Genomic DNA, 18445 nt, shown 5'->3' on the forward strand with positions numbered 1-18445 from the left:
GCTGACTGGCCTGTAGTTCCCCGGATCCTCCTCCTTCCCTTGTTTTAAAGAAGGGCTCTGCATTAGCTTTTTTCCAGTCTTCCGGGACCTCCCCCAGTTGCCATGAGTTTTCAAAGATAGTGGCCAATGACTCTGCAATCACATCCGCCATCTGCAGTGCATCCGGCCCCATGGACTTGTGCTCGTCCAGCTTTTCTAAATAGTCCTGAACCACTTCTTTGTCCACAGAGAGCTGGTTACCACTTCCCCATGCTGTGCCACCCAGTGCAACAGTCTGGGAGCTGACCTTGTTCATGAAGACAGAGGCAAAAAAAGCATTGTGTACATTAGCTTTTTCCACATCCTCTGTCACTAGGTTGCCTCCCTCATTCAGTAAGGGGCCCACACTTTTCTTGTGCCAGAAGCCAAGAAAACTTAAAGAATGAAAAGTTGTTTGTAGCTTGCTTACATTTCATGATTAGACACTGCTCCTGTATTAGGATCCTTGTGGACAGACCTTTGTGCCTGCGTGAATCCAGTTGCAGAATTGGGGACATTAGTACCTGAGGTATTGCTGCTCTTATAGAACATATCATCATACTATGACAAGATAGGGCAAGTTAAATAAATGTCTTTCAGCCTTAACTTTGTTTGTGTGTGCAGACTAATGATGTTGCTAAAAATGTTATGCTTTGCTCTTACAGTTGGAATAATGAGGTGAGACAAATTCTCCATGCTACAGGGACATATATAAGAAACATATGCTGAGTCTTGCTTCAGTTATTTAAAGAGCTCTTTTGGGATGTTACTGAATTAATAAAGTATAACTTTTGTGGATGCTATTAAAGTGTACATAATGTCTACAGGCACATTGACCCATTAGATCTTTATGCAGCCTTGAAAAAATGTTATGAAAATTAACATGCTCCGGCACAAAATTGACTTGCAATACAATTGCAATGCCATGATGATTGTTTGGGGGCGGGGAGGTTATTACTGATTTTAGTCACCCATAAGAAAAAGGATTTTGTCCTGGGCAAATGGGGTGAAATTTTCATGGTTGCCTCTGTACAATTAAATTGACTATTTTACTATATGCTTTCCTTGATGTGGAAGAGTATAAAGCCATGAGCTGTATGATTTGTTAAAATATGTATAATAGCTTTGCGAGCACAGCACTCTTACTGTTAACACAACAATGCCCGTAACTCAATATTTTTAATATAATTAATGTTTTTAGTAGGCCTTTTTCTTTGAGACAGAGAACCACACAGGTTAACGTTTTAACAACCTAATGGCTCAATCCTGATCTCAGATGTCAGGCATTCTTGCTGCATATTATAGACATATAGCTACTGCACTCCATTAAAATCTGTTCCTGCACCTGCTTATCTGAAATTAGAATTGAGTCCAAGTATCAGCCCTCAAGGTTAGGAGTGTTACATGGTAATGGTAGAGTGACTTTTACTTAGATAAGAAAAATCAGAGTTCAGCTGAAAAGCAGCCATATTGAACAGTATGAAAGTCATTTTATTAGTTTTCTTTCCTGCCTCCTGTATCTGGCATTTTGTATTTTGGCTGATTACTTCCAGTCATACTGCCAATTTCTTTTAAAGAAAATACACGATTAAGTCAGGAGTAACTTTGAGGATTTCATATTAACAGCTACTCCTTTCTAATATATCACTACCAGAAATTCCAAGAACTATTCCATACACTATTCTAGTTTTTTGTTGATGTTACACATATATCTCCCAACACTAAAAATTACCTCTGTACATAAAAGTACACATTTTCTGAGGAAAGAAGATGATGGGTTTTCATGGTTAAATGTGTCCCCTTTTCAGGTTCCTCAGCATCATCCATATCATCCGTTATATCTCCTAGCAATGCAGCAGCTAGCAGACTGGCTGGACAAGGGAGTGATTTAATTATTCCCACAGGTATTCACAACACTGACTGGATAATACCTTTGTTAGTTCCACTAACACCTTTGTTACACTAACTCCTACTGTCTGTAATAATTTTACTTTTTTTTTAAACTAGGTGGATATGTAATTCCTGCTTTTTGGTGGTTCTGTCACTTCTGGGCTTCTACAGTTTGCAAAGTAACCTATGCTTTTCATTCTGAACAACTTTTCCTGCTCCAAAGCATTAAGTATAATCTGTACAGCTCTTTACTTTTTATCAACAATAAATAAAAACAAATTCTCTAGGTCTAATTGTTAGAGCTAAAGCAGTCAACTTTTTTCTCTCTGCCAGTCAAAACAGTGGCATATATTCTGATACTCCAAGTATGAGATTGGAGTTCATAACACCCAAACTGGGCTTTGTCCCGACTGACTCTGTGGCTTTGGTCAAGTTAGTTAACCTCTTTGTGTCTGTTTCCTCCTCTTTAAAATGGGGAGAATACTTAACTACCTCAGAGGGGTGCTGTGAGGATTAATTACTTGTATAAAAATTATGTTTTTAAGGTGTAAATCACATGTTGGTGCTCAGTGCTATAAAGGAATGTCTGGAGATATATGCAGAAGTATACTGTTTTTACAAACCCTTGTTAACCCTAACGTTGCCAGATTATTTGTAATATACAGAGTGTTCTGCATTATACGAGATGTGGCAGGTGCAGGGATAGTCTTTCTCTCTTTTTCTCTCTCCAGTTTAAATGGGCCTTCTGAATAATTGCACCTTCATATGCCAATCGGTCTTCTGCTAATAATTCAGTTTTTCAGCTTGGAATGCTACTTGAAAGCCTAATGACTAAACTTTCTCCTTATATAACTTGCTTTTTTTTCTACCTAAAGAGGGACGGGGGGGCCACTGTCAAGTATCCTTTTTTAAATAGCTTAGGTTTTTAACTCTCATGTGTATAATACTTCCTTAGGAACTTGAAGAAAAACATTTCCATACTGACTCTGTCTTGCCTTTGATGACAGGCATTTTATTTTGCTGTTCTCTTTAGAAGCGAAGTCAGCAAGGCTCTGTATATGCTACTAAGTACACTAACATAGCATGAGGAGCCACGTGGAGTGTATGTAACTCTGGGAATTCATCCATGTACTAACAAACTACCTTGCTCTTCATGAATTTTTTTTTTCATTTGTACAATTCTAAAGAGCCCTTGGCATAACTTGGGTGGTCAGTGCATATGTGGCAATGTAGGGTGCTGCCAACAAAATGGCAGCAACATTTTTTACCATTTGATATTGGGAGTCAGCTTTTCAATTCAAAATCAAAAGGTGCAATTTGAATAACATTCCATACTGACTGGTACCTGCAAAAAGTGGGGACTGATTATAGTGTACTGATGGTGACCCTTTATTCTGTTTCACTCCTTGCTATGGTTTCTTTATTGCTGATTTTGAATGAGGACTAATGAGTTCCACTATCTTCGTGAATGAGGACCGAATAAAACTATGAAGTACACTAACCTCTTTACATGTACAGGAGAGTTATGATTCTCCTGTTAGCCTCAACATATTTAGTTAAAATTAACAGCAGCATGATCTAGAAAAATGTGAATGTCTTACTCTTATGTTAACAAATATTGTTTTGACAATTCTGTACATCTTAAGTTGGCTGTACTTAGTGGCAGCAATTTGATTGTACTTCGTAAAGTTCTGTAACTTACTAACAATGACTTGTTGTGTGTACAAGATTTTTAGGTTGGCTAATTCCAACAGAATGTTGGACTGTTATAGGTTGCCTAAATGCTGTTTTAAAAACACTTTAAATAACTAAATATCTGAATTACTTGTTGAGGGTAGTAAAAATTCTATACAGAAACACCCATGTAACTTCATCATACTTCCTTACTCAATTTAGTGTTTGCCTAAATTATTCACTTACACAAATATTCTGGATTGATTTTAAAATCAATATAGATATACTTCCCTTTATTGTATGCACTTGTAGGCCCGATTGTTTTCAAACAGCAGTTTTGTGCTAGTCTTTCATGTCCATTTACCTAGCACAGCTCACGTAAAATCTAGTTAGATTCATAATTTTCTTTTCCATGCACAAGTGCTGTTTTATGACTCTTTGGATTTGCAGTTATATGCTTGACTTTTTAAAAAAAAACATGGGCCCTAAAGATTTTCTGTGTCTTACTTGTTCAGGTGGTATAAGAATGCAGCAGAAAAGTGGGCCAGTTGTTCTAGCAGATGAAGTAAAGAATCCAGCAATGGAAAAATTGGAGCTTGTGAGAAAATGGAGCCTAAACACTTACAAGGTTTGCAAGTTTACACATGTAAATTTGTATTGCTGTTTCCAGTCTATTGCTAATGTAAATTAAAATTTCTAAACGTATCATATTGCAGCATACAATGTGTTAAAGGATGCAGCATTTTATAGATAGCTAAAAATCTGTCCTTGTTCTGGAGAAACATATATTATGAACTGATATGACTTGGTAAACTAGGCCTCTTACTGATTTGTTGTTTTCCCTCAAATTTTTTTAATCTAGGTTAGAATTCCAGAATCTTCTGTCAGAACCTACATATGTGCAAGATTATGTATAGATCTCTTAATTTTTTATGATGCAATGATAGCTTTTAAACCTTATTTACATGACAAAATAGGGAGTAGATTATATTTTTCCCACAAACAAATTTACTTGAGGTAAAACAAGTTTAGTGAACTTCAAAACAAATGTGTGAATCCTAAATTTTATATGATTTCTCATTGGGTAGCATTAGCTGTAATAAAAATGTGAAATACTGTTGTTTTTATCACAAATTATCTAAACTTTCTCTTAATTCATTGTCATTCGTTTTCTGACCTTTCATCCCTGCTGGATTTTTTTCAGTTTTTGGATTTGAGGTTACATCCTGGTATCAAGGTGACTTCTTTGAGATTTTTTGCTCTGATATTTTTTTCATATTTCCATGGCATTTCTTTGTGTTCAAGTGCACCCAATAACCTGAATTTGATGGAATAGTGCAGAAACAACTGCATAAGTAATAAAATGGTGATGATAAAGCTTATTTATTTTGGTAGTGACAACTGCAAACTGCTCCCCCATCCTCCCATTTTTCAGGTCCTTGTTATAAGGATATACTTGTGCACTTGTGGCAGTAAACATACCACTGCCAAGAGTTCTAAATTTAGCCCAATTCAGAGCAGAGCTCCTTACTCTCCCTGAAAATTGGCTGACAGAGAGCTGGAGAGAAGGAATTGGGATTATATGTGTATCGGTCCATGTCAGGCTCTTCACCACTCCTGCGGCCTGTGGAGAGGAGAATGCTTTGGAGTGGAGAATCCCCACAAATCTAAGAACTCATCAAAGATACCAAGACACCACCCTCCCATCATTTGACTACCAGGGTCTCTAGTTGAACTGGACAAGAAACCGTTTTCCTGTCCTGCAAAAGTTCTTGAGATTTCAACAATTTCCCCATTTTGCACTGGGATGAAACTAAAATCCTTTGACGTCTTTCACAAAAAAAACCCCCCAAAACCCGATTATAACCACTGGGCTCTCCAGTCTCTCAGGATGTGGGTGATGCAGGTTCAAATCCATGCTCTGAATCAGTCTTAACAAGGACTTGAACCTCAATGTCTGACGTCTCTGGTGAGTGCCCTTCATACCAGGCTATTGGCTATTTTGGGGTGGTGGGTGTGCGCTTGTTTCAACCAGAAATTCCATCCTGGACCTCAGAAACCTTCCCGATGAAAGTTTTGACAAAACTGGTAAGTTCCCACAAATTTTTTTGGCTTTAGCTGATAGGGAATTTTGATGAAATGGTTTCTCCCATCAAAAAATGCCAATCAGTTCTAATCATTTGTGCTCTTAGATCTGTGTACTGACTTCCTCTTTGATAGGGGTGAGAACAAATGAGGAAATTTTTCAGTAGCAAATGTGATGCTGCTAATTGTAACTAGTTCAAAAGATTTGTTCAGGACAGAGGCCTGCATCTTTTTTTTTTTTTTTTTTTTTTTCTTGCTCAGTTCCATTGGTTCAGGAACTTCTGATTTCATTTAATCTAAATTGCAAAGGTCTGTCCAGCTGCTATTTCTTTCTACCGTGTTTCCTTTGAGAGGGAACTAATATTTTGCCTCCCCTTGTGAAGAAGTCCTTGGAAGCTCTCTCTACCCTCCAGTCAGATAGCCTGCCGACCCTTGGGATCTGAATTGGTACTCCATAAACTTTTATAGAAGGTTCTTTGATCTTGCTTTCTGTTCCACCTCTTACTAAAAGACTCCTTCCTGCTGGCCATCATCTTGGCCCAAAGTTGCAGACTGACTGCTCGTTCACTTAAATCAGTCTGCTAAAAAGAAAAGGTGGCTGAGGCACATGCAAAACCTTGGCAAAATTTCAAATATTCATTTGAAACATTATTTCTCTGCCAAGCTCTTTCCAAAGCCACATAGCCAGCTCAGAGAGGTCAGACTGCATGTTTAACTTCCAAAAACAGAGAGAACAAAGCAAAACAAAAACCCATTTTCGTTACTGCTCAGTGTGACAGCACTAAACTTTTTGGAACATGGAGTAGGATGCGTTTTTGCCTTAAAATCCAAAGGTTAAACATTATTGCTTAAAGCTGCCGGATGAGTTAGTTTGTGAATCCAAGTCATGTATGATGTCTCTGAAGTACCTATGCTAGAACATTTTTGGGCTTTTTCCACCAAAAGAATGGGATAATTCAGGGCATACTTGGATAACATGCCTTCATTTGAAATCTGTCTAGCATCTATAGTGGTTGGTGGTTACATTTATGAACCCTGTATTTCTGTTCTGCACCAGTAATAGTTTATTAATTTGGGAGGACAGTGCTTTGATGTGTGTTAGTGTGTTTCCTTGCTCCACCTCAGGGAGGTCACTTTCCTGCACTGTGGGTCTTTGAGGGCATGTATGTGAAGGAGAAAAGGTCACTTACCTTGTGTAACTGCTGATCTGTGATTGTATGGAATCTACATAGCCACACCAAAATCTGCAGCCCCTAGTTGGATGCCCAAATACTTTCAGGCTTCTGGTGATGGAGAAATAGGTGACAGTTATTACGGGGGGCAGGGTGCTATTTATACCCTCGGCCTAAGGCAGGCATGCTTTCAACTAACACTGCACAGAATTGTTCTGTGGCTGCCTGTCTAGGTATGTAATTCCCACAGTGTAGCTTTGAACACATTTGTAAAACAGGAGTTACATCATCTAATAACCACCTTTTAATGTCAAATGAATTAGCAAACCCTTACTGTTACACACCTTGATGGAATTTATATCCTCTAACAGAGATCTAATAAATTTCAGGCTCTGACCTCTTCTTTCTACAGGCTACTCTACCTAGTTACCATTTAGAAATAATTCTTGCTTTGAAATGAATTATTGTGTAATCTGAATATAAATTCTTAAATCAGTCTTCTCAAATCAGACTACTACAGTCCGTTAGCCTTTCTCCCACTTTCCATCAGGATTCAGCCGGAAATTGCGTAGCCTGTAGGCCATATCTATCTAATGATACTTCCTTCAGAATTTTTCCATTTGCCACTGTTGAGCTCTTCTAGCTTCACCATCCCTTGGGACTTCAGTGTCCATGTTGATTATTCTTATTACTGTTGTACTTAAAATACTGCAAAGGATCTTTTCAGGGGGGATAAGGCAAAGCACCACATTTATTGGCAATACATGTATCAATCAACACTGTATCATATGCGTATGAGATAGATATATAATATATATATTAATTACACTCATGCACTCACATACACACACAAGCACACTCCTTCTTGTTGTTGTTAGCAATTAGTTGCTCCCCTTAATTTCACTGGCTGGGTGAGTTAGATGGGGGAGGGGTGGAGCCGAGCTTCTGTCGATCCGGATCGATGCTCCGATGTTGACAAGACGAGACCCAGGGTCCCCTGCAAGACAACTCACATTTTATAGCAGCTTCCCTCTCGTGCAAATCTGTACCAGATGCAAAATCTGTGTCTGTGTCAGCTGGTCCTTTGTGGCGCTTCCTTCTGGGTGTTGTCTTAATGTTGCCACATTTATTTTCAAAGAGGGTGTTTTCAAAAGAAGGTGCTCACTTCTAACTCTCAAGGCCGTCAATATGTCTGATCTTCTTTTATGAGCCCACTTGACAAGTTTTATTTTTCTTGGGTCTGGTTTCCATCCCCTCTCCAACTGTTGCAGCTGTCTGGAGGTGCTTGCCTTCTACTCCTCATTCACTCAGACGTCATTCATTCAACAGGGCAATTGATTTAAAGGAGGGGGGGGTCTTATTCTACTCCTAGCAAAAAGACATTTTTCTTCTACCTTAACTATACTTAGGGGCTATAACATTATATCACGGCTCAATACAAAGTTTCTATATAAGGGTTTGATACAAAGTTCCTGTATCAAAGGACTTGATACAAAGTTGTATGAAAATAGAGGTTATATGAAGAGGCATAATACAAAGTCATATGAAAATGATACACAATTATGCGAAGATGCTTAATGCAGAGATTTATCTACATTACCACTCATAGAAATAATATGCACACAACTTGTCACTCATAGAATATCAGGGTTGGAAGGGACCCTCAGGAGGTCATCTAGTCCAACCCCCTGCTCAAAGCAGGACCAATCCCCAATTTTTACACCAGATCCCTAAATGGCCCCCTCAAGGATTGAACTCACAACCCTGGATTTAACAAGCCAATGCTCAAACCACTGAGCCACTTCGCCTTTAGCTTACTTGCCGTACCCAGGCTTTCTTAATGGTGTCCGCCAATTCTCCCGACTACTGTAGGGGTCATACCCTGAACACTGCAACTCCATTCATTCTGATACTGGGAGATTCTCCACCTGGCCAAAGCTCCACTTGGGTGTGGGACAGGGGAGGAGCAGCTCGAAATTATGCCAGTAGAAGATTGGGTTTACCAGAGCCGACACCCACCTAAGCAGTGGAAAGTGGATTTACCCAGGGCTAGATTCTCTTGTCTGTTACCTGGAAGACCCTGTATAGAAACTTTTAGAAATTAAAGTAAACTCTAACAAGGACTAAAGTAACCAGTTCAGGCTGTGTCCTTAAACTTGGTTTTGCTGTCCAGCCCTGGACTGGTGAGAAGTCTGAAACTGGATAGGTCAGTTCTGAAAAACACATTCTAGAAACAAGTAGGGCAGTTTTGAATTGAATCTTGACATGAGTGGAGAGTAGGTGGAGTATTAGTGATTGTGGTGATGTGGTTCTGTTTGTACATGTGAGAAGATATGGGGAGGAAGCATTCTGCACATGCGGGAATCTGAAGAGCTGGGGCTGAGGGAGGCCTTAAAGAAGGGAGTTGCATATGTGAGGGTCAGAAGATGAATTAACGTATGCAGTTGCAGCAAAGATTGAGTTGATGCAGTGGTATTTACAGGCACGGTGGCATAGGTGATGAAAGGAAGATTTGCGGACACGGGAGATGTGGAGGAAAAGGAGAATATAGCTTTGAGAAGAGTATCAAGATTAAACAGTCAAGATAAATGGGGGGGGCATTGATGATGATATAATGATGCAGGAGATGGACTTGAGCTTAATTTAAAATTTGAGAAACCATTTGGCAGTCAGCTAGTCTGAAATGGGAACAGTGTTGTCCACACCTGCAAGAGGATATTGGTTTTAAGGTTTATTTCTTAAACTCAGCATCTAGGTAGCAGACTGGCAGTCTGCATCAGTTCAGTGGTCCAGTTTTCTTTGATGTTAGCAGCAAGCATTGACTTTTGGAATAGGCCGGTTCTAGTCTTGAAATTCATATGATAAAGGGGCGAAGTCACAGCAGCATCCCCCTCTTTATCGATAGAACTTCATGCAAGTGTGAACATACTGGCCAAATTTCATTTTGGGTAACTATATTCTGCTTTACCCATATGCCTTTAACTTTTTCTTAGGAAAGTGTTTAATTTTTTATTTAAACAAAGCTTAAAACTAGTGATTTTTAAATCACCTTTTATTTAAGTCTATTCCATTCTCCCTTCTACCTTTCTATACCTGGAGAAAAAATAAATTCTCTGTTCTTAGGTCTGGTTTATATGCAGTTTTTGTACTGATATAACTATTTTGATTAGGACTGAAATTTTAACTGTAGAGGTATACCAGGCAAGGTGGATAAAAATCAATTATTTTTAAAATCAGATTTTTTTAAAATTAGGTTTATTTTTTATAAATATTTATTTAAAATTAAAATTTGAAATTGACTACTTATGTTAAGGCCTAAACTTATGATGATTAAAATTTAAAATATAAAAAATAAGCAGTACATATTTGTCAAGTTTTAAATAGTCATACCACTAAACTGATGGAAGTCACTAGCTAAGTATCTGGAGCCAGAGTTTAAGTGCTAAACCAGCTTCTGACAACAGTAGCTTCTTCTGCATGTGCAGAAAGAATATTTTATTCAACTAGTTCAGTGCAATGGCTAGTTCATTCAAAGTTAAGAAACGAACTGGGAGTTGAAAAAGCAGGAAAGCTTGTTTTCTTCCAATCTGTGGATAAAAGCTAGGTATGAGAAGAAATCTGCTTAGTTCTAAAATCTTGAAGCATGGGGTGACTAAGCAAATTAGTTCATTTCATTAACTAAAGTTAATACACCCTTTGTTGGTTTAAATCTGTTAGTTTTAAATGCAGAATGTTTCAATAATTTTTTTCTTATCCAGCACATTTAAGATAGCATGTAATGTTTTATTAAATGAAACTATTCTGTGCATTTTAATTGCATTTAAATTTCCATCTACGTACAGCTTGACACAAATCACAAGTGAAAAAAAATTAATCTAGTAATTAACAAATGCAGCATTCACCATTTTCTAACCATGTAAAATTAAGAATGTGAATAAATCAAAGTTAAGCTATATAATTGTTTAAATAAATGTGTTTAACAGTGTATCGTCCTGGTTAGCAAAAACATGCTCCAAATTGTGTAAAAAGCTATATTTAGTTGCAATTCAACATGTTTTAATGAGAAGCAACCTTTCTTTAGGAAAATAACTAAAAAGTACAAATACAAAACATGATTAAAATTGATTATTTATTTAAATAAAGGTTTCCTGTTTGCTGATTTGAATCAGTATTAAAGCTGGTGATTTAAATCACTTCGATTTAAGTCAGTCTTTCCTGATATCCGTACAATTGTGAGTGTGGATGTATAAAAGTATGTCTGGTATAAAAGTACTTATTCCCCTTCCTGTATGGATGTAGACAAGACCTTAGGGAGGATCTACAGATAAGAGATCAAGAGAAGATTCACTCTTTTCTATCAGTCAGTGCCATCAACTCTGTCCTTTGAGCAGATTGGTCAAGAATCAAGAATTCCCCAACATGTTAAGCTATGTCTATACATAGAGTGCTGCATCTGTACCAATATAGCTGCGCAGCTGCAGCTCGTCTGGTGAAGACACTCTATGCCGGTGGGAGAGAGCTTCTCCCACCAACATAGCGTTATGCACATGAACACTTATGTCGGTATAGCTTATGTAGCTCAGGGAGGTGGTTTTTTCACACCCGTGAGTGCCATAAGTTATTCCAACTTAGGCTGTAGTGTAGATATAGCATTAGTTATCACAACGTCCTCTTTACATGGGAGACTTGTATCAAGTCCAAGTGCTGGTACCCGGAGAAACAGTGGCACGAACAGAGAGGAGGCAATTTACGTAGTCAGCTTTTTCATGTCAGGGTATCCTTTCACAAACTGATAGTGCCGTGGTAGCACAGTAGAGCATAATTTTGCATGTATAGACAATTTCAAAACAGGCTATGTTACAGAATCTTGCCCTGGCCTCAAAAGATATAACATGTGTGATTCTGCCTGGGTGGACTTGATTTAAATCACTAGTCAGGAAGACTCGATCTAATCATGGATTTCTACATAAAAGTGCATTTTTGTTGGTTGTTATAACCTTAATACATATTCTTCACAACTCAGAGATAAATGTTGGTTTTATTTTTAGAAGGTACACACTATACATTTTTTAAGTGATTTATTTTGAAAACTTTTCAGATTAGTTTTTCAGCTATATCGGAAAATGAATGATTGTTTGGTTATTTCATTTATCAAAGGTAATTGAAGCAGATATTTATGAAGTCATTGGGAGGTGAACTATCTCTAATTCAACAGGATAATCTTTAATATTTGGAGGATTTTCTTGCCATGTTGTATTAGGAAGAGAACATCACCAGACAGATATTTAAATTGTTTTATTTAATTAAAACAACGTTATGTCTCTGGATTTTTTTCTTCAACAGCGAACCTATAATATTTTAACAAAACAAGCACATGCATTCTTTAATTTAAACATTCAAGTTTTTTAAAATCAGGTTTGTTTTTGTTAAAATTGTTTTTAACTAAAATGGTTACATGAAATATTTTTTTAAAAAACAAACAAAAAATTAAATTGACTGTCAGCCAGGTCAACATGAGAAACTTAAAATATTGGCTTCTGCACCTTCACTTTCCTGTTTGTTCATAATCTGGAAAAGAAAAACAAGCTTTCCTGCTTTTTCAGGTCCCAAACGATTTCTCAATTTGGAATGAATTAGTCCAAAGGAAGAAAATATTCATTCTACACCAGCAGAAGAAGCTACTGCTGTTTAAAAGTGAGATTATCACTTCAACAATCTCTGAATCCAAGTGCATAAGTGACTTCCACCAGTTCACTGGTGTAACTTTCTTTAAAACCTCATCAGCAAACACAAATTTCTTGAATGGTTCACCCTTAGCTCTGACGTTTATTATAATTGGCATTATGGAGGGATGATTGCTGGATGTCCATGTCATAGCCAACTCCTCTTCTTCAGCACTTAAAGTTTGACCCTGGTACCAAGTATTGAGAATATTGGCAAGAAAATGAGCTGTCCCATTTGTTAGCTAGTGCTTGTCCCATTCGTTTTTTTAATGCTTGTAATTTAAGTCTGTCGTTGCATATTTCTCTTTTTCAGATCTCACTCAGTTCCTTCCAAATTTCAACAGCGTCAGCAATAGAACAGCTATTTCCCTGCATTTTGTTCCAGGCTACAGAAATAGGCTTCAGGGCACTCAGCATGTGTTCGCCATTTCTGTTAAGCCCAATGTTGAGAACTTTGGCTGTGGCAGTGCCATCTTTTTTTTCACAATTTTGTTCACAAACTGTCATCAGATAAGGCCAGTTCTTGTTATAGTGCTCAAAACAGTCCACTGCTGAGTTCCATCGCACGTCTTGTGGGAGAGTTAGCTTGGTTCCTCCCACTTTTTTCAGAGCAGCTGCTTCAAAGTGGTGGTTACGGAAGTATTTTTCAATTTCAACAACATTAGCCTTTATTTCTGGAACAGTGAAGTCTTTGGCTAGGAGGTGCATCAAATGAGCACTGTAACTGTATGTTATTAGCTTGAGACTCTCTTCTAAATAATTTCTTCCCATCTTGGATACATTTGCAGCATTGTCTGTGACCAAGTTGTGTACTAGACATTTGATTTTTTTTTTTTTTTTTTTTTTTCACAATGTGCTGCTACTTGTATTCTGCTGTGTGTGCATTTCCTGATGTATCAATTGTTTCTGTAAGGAAGACATTCCCTTCTTCTGTTGTCACACAAGCATACACAACAGGATCATTGTGGACATTGCTCCACCCATCAAGACTGAGGTTAACAATTTCACCCTCTTGACCTTTTGCACACTGCTCAATTTCTCTTTCATACACTTTATCCAGCAATTGCCTGCGACATCTGCTCTGTTCTGTATCCTGGTCTTAATGACTGAACCATGTTAATGAAGTGTGGGTACTCAATCATACGGAAAGGAGTGTGTGTTGGATAAACAAACTGGGCAACTTTTTCATCAATTACCTCTTTTTGTAATCTGCTGGTTCTTATCACAAACACCTGTGGTTGTTTCTGGATGATGGAGATTTTTTTCCCCCTTTTTTGCTACAGGTGATATACTGTGGCTATGTGACATACATGATGTGACTGAAACACTATCATTGGCAGATAACTCTGAAACTATAGAAAATGATGGTGATCTTGAAGGTGGATAGTCTTCAGAATCCTGTATGTTGAGGATGGATTCTCCTAAACAAAATAAGTCAATGCAGTTATTTAATTATTATTACCACACTGCTCATTTAGTATTACTCATTGCATTCCCTGACACTCAGTACTACTTTTAAAGGTGAAATTGTAAAAGGAAGATCTGCCTATTTCAGCTATTTATTTTTTTATCACAACTGCATCTAAAATGATAGTACCATAGAGTAATAACTATATTTTTTGCTCAAACATGAGAATTCAAGAATAGTCCAGAAGGAAGACAGGCAGTCCTTAAGAAAGACGTATGAAAGAAAAAAGTTTACCAACCTGAAGATCCTACATGTTCAAACATGTTCCCTTCATCATCTTCAACGCAACTTCCTCCTGAGAAGGAACACTTCTCATGATGTTTCATTTGGGCAACCAGGCCTTGCATTTCTTTGTTGCACTGTTTGCATTTTGCATGCATACCTGTCTTTTTTTTTTTTTTTTTTCTTCCTTTTCTCACCCATTTGTGAATGTTGATTCTTAGGTTTGTTTTTTCCCCTACACTATGTTTCTGAAGCTGAATGCTTCAAAGTCCTCTTCGATTTAAAATAAAAACCATTTTGTCATGTCTTGACATGTCTCCTTACCTCTTGCTCCCAAACATTTTGTCATCTCTTGCTCAGGTTTCCTCTTACTTGTCCCTTCTTTGTAAGTTTGCATATCACCATCTCTAGAAAATAGCCAGAAGTTATGCTTGCCTATACTATGCTTCTAATGCAACACTTACTCATACTCTAATCACATTCTATCTCAATGCCTTTTAGGGACTTTTTGTGGTAACGCCATACTCCTCAACGTGCACTGTTTCTCTTGTGCTTTCTCAGAAATGGTACTGTTTTGCCTTCATTCTCTTACCTTTGTATCTGTGATTCCAGCTGAAAGTTATGTGCCTGGTTGGTCATTTTTTAATAACATGCTGTGGACTGACTCTACCTTTACCCCACTGGTCTTGTCTTGTACTTGCCAGCTCTCCCACTATCTTGCTGTAGTTTTACATTCTTGGGTGTCCTCTACATTGTCAGTTCAATTTTAAAATGTTTTATTGGCACAACAAAGGTATTCCAAAATATACAAGAAAGGGAACTCCTGAGTATATCCGTCTTTGAGAGATAGTCTGAGGTTGGGGGACACTGTCAAAACACTGATCTTGAAGTATAGAATGGATCAAGCCACGTTTCCAAATCTTGCTATAGCCCTGCAAAGTCCAATACTGTAACACGTTTTGGAAACAGGGTTTGGTTTCATTTACACTGTAAGACTAAACTGTTGTAATCAGGTCCCACCCTCCCAACACTGCAGTTGTGACCTTGATCATCTCAGTTCCATCAGGACTCTCTTCACACAAGGTCATTCTTCCACTTGTGTAACTGCATTCTATCTCAACCTCTGTCCGCTTCTCTTTTGGGCCACAGATTCCCTTCCTCTTTAAAGCTTGTAGTTTTACACATAAGTATCTTATCTTTCTAAATGCTGAATATGCTGCTCACTACACCAATGAGTTGCAAGTCAATTTAGGAGTTTACTCCTGTGGCAGGGTATAGTAAACTTTACTTTTTAAATCCTAAAGTTTAAGATAATCAACACACTTTTTTGTATGATCAGACAAACACAAATTCAGTCTTAAGACTATCTTCCTATACATTCCTCAGCAAAAGTTTCCAGTTTCTTAAAAATGCCTCCACAGTATGGGAAGAAGCAATTGTGTTTCCTGAAATAGTAAGATTCTAAACTTGAAATATAGAAACTTACATTTGCAGATGCTCTGTATCCATTAGGCCTAACTTTGGAATTAGGTGGGTAATGCCTGTGGTATTGGTTGGTTGGGTAGATGAAGATGGAATGAATGTTATAATAGTTATTTAGAATCAGTAACATTCTGGTTTATGCTGTCTTTAATAAATGACTTGTATGTATTGAACTAAATAATAATCGCTTTTACTTAACGAGATTCACCAAATCTAAAAAATGAAGATCTGAAATCTCTCATTTGAGAATTGTAATTAGTTCTGCTCTTGATTTGTTAATACAAATATTTAAGTTAGTAGGAGTTGAGACTTGTCCAACAAATGTTCTTGCTGAGTCCCGAAAAACTTCTAAAGAGCTCGACATTTTTCTTCAGTTTGTTGCGCAAACTTAAATTGGGAGGGGTGATTGTGAAAGAATTGCTTATAATTATGTACTCCTTGAAGCCAAGAAATGGTGTGTGCTGTACTGTCTTGAATATAGAAATTTTTTTTGCTTTTATAATAATTTTAAACTATTTATTTGTTATGAATTTGCAGTGTACTCGTCAGATCATCTCTGAAAAGCTGGGCCGAGGCTCAAGAACAGTAGACCTAGAACTGGAAGCCCAAATAGACATACTAAGAGATAACAAAAAAAAGTATGAAAATATCTTAAGACTGGCACAGACTTTGTCTACGCAACTCTACCAGATGGTGAATACTCAAAGGCAACTTGGAGATGCATTTGCAGACCTGAGTTTGAAATCATTGGAACTCCATGTAAGACTTTAATAGTATTAGAAAATAAAATATACATTTCAGGATGAACTTCACTGGCTTATGCATGTTGCACAGTAGATACTCTTCAGTGTTTAGGAAGGTAGCTGCTATGTAACAGCATTTGAGACTCTGAAGGAAATCATTGAAATGACAGTAAAGTCATCCAGTAGTTTTTAATGTCTGGCTTTAATTGGAGTTTGAACTAAAAGACTACTAACATACAAGTTTACTCTGTATAGTAAACAATTTTACTACTCATTTGTCACTAATGAAATGTCATTAAAATTGTTCTAGATCATCATTTCCTGTAAAATACAAGCCTGTGGTGTATATGTTTGGGAATAGAGTGGGGGGTCATGCAAAAGAGGTGAGGTAACAATGTGGATTAATCATTTTTTCTTCAGTGGATTAAAATGTTGAGTTCAGTTGTTTCATGGAGCACCATTTTGATCAGAGCCTTGCAACCTGTATAGTATAATTTTACAGCATTTAGACTCTCTGAGCAAGAAAGTTAGAGGTGATCACTTAGAAATATTACATCGAGGGTTGGGATAATTCTTCAGTTCAGAGTTGTATCATATATTATTCAGGCAATATTGCTGTAACTGACTGTACAATTCTACATCTTGTAAGAAGGGGAAGCCAGGTATCATATACAAAAAAAAATGAACTGATCTGGGTAGAAACTCATAAATATTCCTCTTCACAGAAATCTTTAGTAAAAGGCAAAAGATCCATACGATCTGAAGAGAAACCAGAGTATGAACAGAACTGGGAGGAGGGAAGCAATCCTACTTGCCATATCTATAGCAGTTCCCTCGGGCCACCCAGCCTTGAATCCCGAGTCACAATCTATCTGATGGGTACAGTATCCTGGTACCTGATAGTTCCCAAAAATGTAGTTATTGTAAACTTCACAAATTATCTTAAGAGGCTGTAAAGCTCAGAAATAACTTCACTCTTACCTCCTTCCCCTTTTTCATTATCTCTATATTCCCACCTAATTTCTTTTTGTTAATGTATACACTGAATAATTTCAGCTGTTTGCTACTTGTCAGACTCCAGACTATCAATTTTTCACAGGGCTAAACTTTATATATGCTTTTTGGCAAATGGAAATTGGTGACTGGCATTTTCAGCAACTGAGAGAAACTATAAATTGTCCTGCTAAAAAGATACAGTAAATGTTATCAATCTATTTACTGTTGATGCAAGAATGGGGCATGCGGTTTGTGAAACTTAAAATCAACATAGTGCATTGTGCACTGGAGTTGGACATGACTTCTGAAACTTGTACTAATTCTGATGCTGACACAGGACTCTTATTAATATGTGTTCTTCCCCTCATGGCTTGTAACTGTAGCAACTGAAACAACATTTCTTCAGGTTCCACCAGAGTCTTGTATGAGTCTTGGAATTCTTCTTTGTTTTCAACCACTCATTTCTTGTTCTGTAGATTGTTGAAGAGGATTCTGTTAATAAAAATCAAATAAAGGTTTCCACTAATGTAACAAAAGTCCTCTTACTTACCCTGGTTTTAATTGAACTTCACTGTAGTGCTGCCTGATTAAGCTGGGGCTCTTTTTATCACTAGACCTACGTGTTTGGAAAACACTTTTTAAGACTTGAGCAAAACAAGTCTAAAAAGCTGGAATGTTAACATTCACAGTTGATAATCGGACATCCACATTTGAGCTGCAAAACAGTTGCTACTTGGTGAAAAATCAAGATTTTGACGTGACATTGCTCTAATAAACTGAGTTCTTACCTTTTATAAAATCAGTGGGTGGTAGCTTTCATCTTGAGCTCTCTACTGTGTTTATCCTTTGGATTCAAGGATTTCTCCTATATTTATTCCCTGGTTTCAAGGCCTATTTATTTTGAACAAGATGTCACACTGGTTATGTTGAGAGAGCTGAATTCCATTTTTAATTATAATCCGTCAGGGTATA

At 37.4% G+C, this 18445-nt stretch overlaps 1 protein-coding gene and 1 non-coding gene across 11 annotated transcripts in view; one reads left to right on the forward strand and one right to left on the reverse strand.

The window, feature by feature from the left end:
• The window catches only part of ARFIP1 (ADP ribosylation factor interacting protein 1), an 85547-nt gene that overhangs the window by 45345 nt on the left and 21757 nt on the right, over positions 1-18445 (forward strand). For 6 of the 10 annotated variants that reach the window (XM_043545829.1, XM_043545832.1, XM_027833425.3 and 3 more), the window contains 3 exons: positions 1827-1922; positions 4098-4210; positions 16272-16493. In XM_043545829.1, coding sequence (XP_043401764.1) covers positions 1827-1922; positions 4098-4210; positions 16272-16493 — 431 coding nt within the window. The remainder of the gene's footprint in view (positions 1-1826; positions 1923-4097; positions 4211-16271; positions 16494-18445) is intronic. The other 4 variants (XM_043545830.1, XM_043545833.1, XM_037897407.2 and 1 more) reach the window with 1 other exon arrangement.
• Positions 17143-17256, reverse strand: LOC114022264. The gene has a single exon (XR_005225286.1). It is a non-coding gene; the product is annotated as a U5 spliceosomal RNA (small nuclear RNA).

Source organism: Chelonia mydas, chromosome 4 (assembly GCF_015237465.2).
Source record: "Chelonia mydas isolate rCheMyd1 chromosome 4, rCheMyd1.pri.v2, whole genome shotgun sequence".
NCBI lineage: Eukaryota > Metazoa > Chordata > Testudines > Cheloniidae > Chelonia > Chelonia mydas.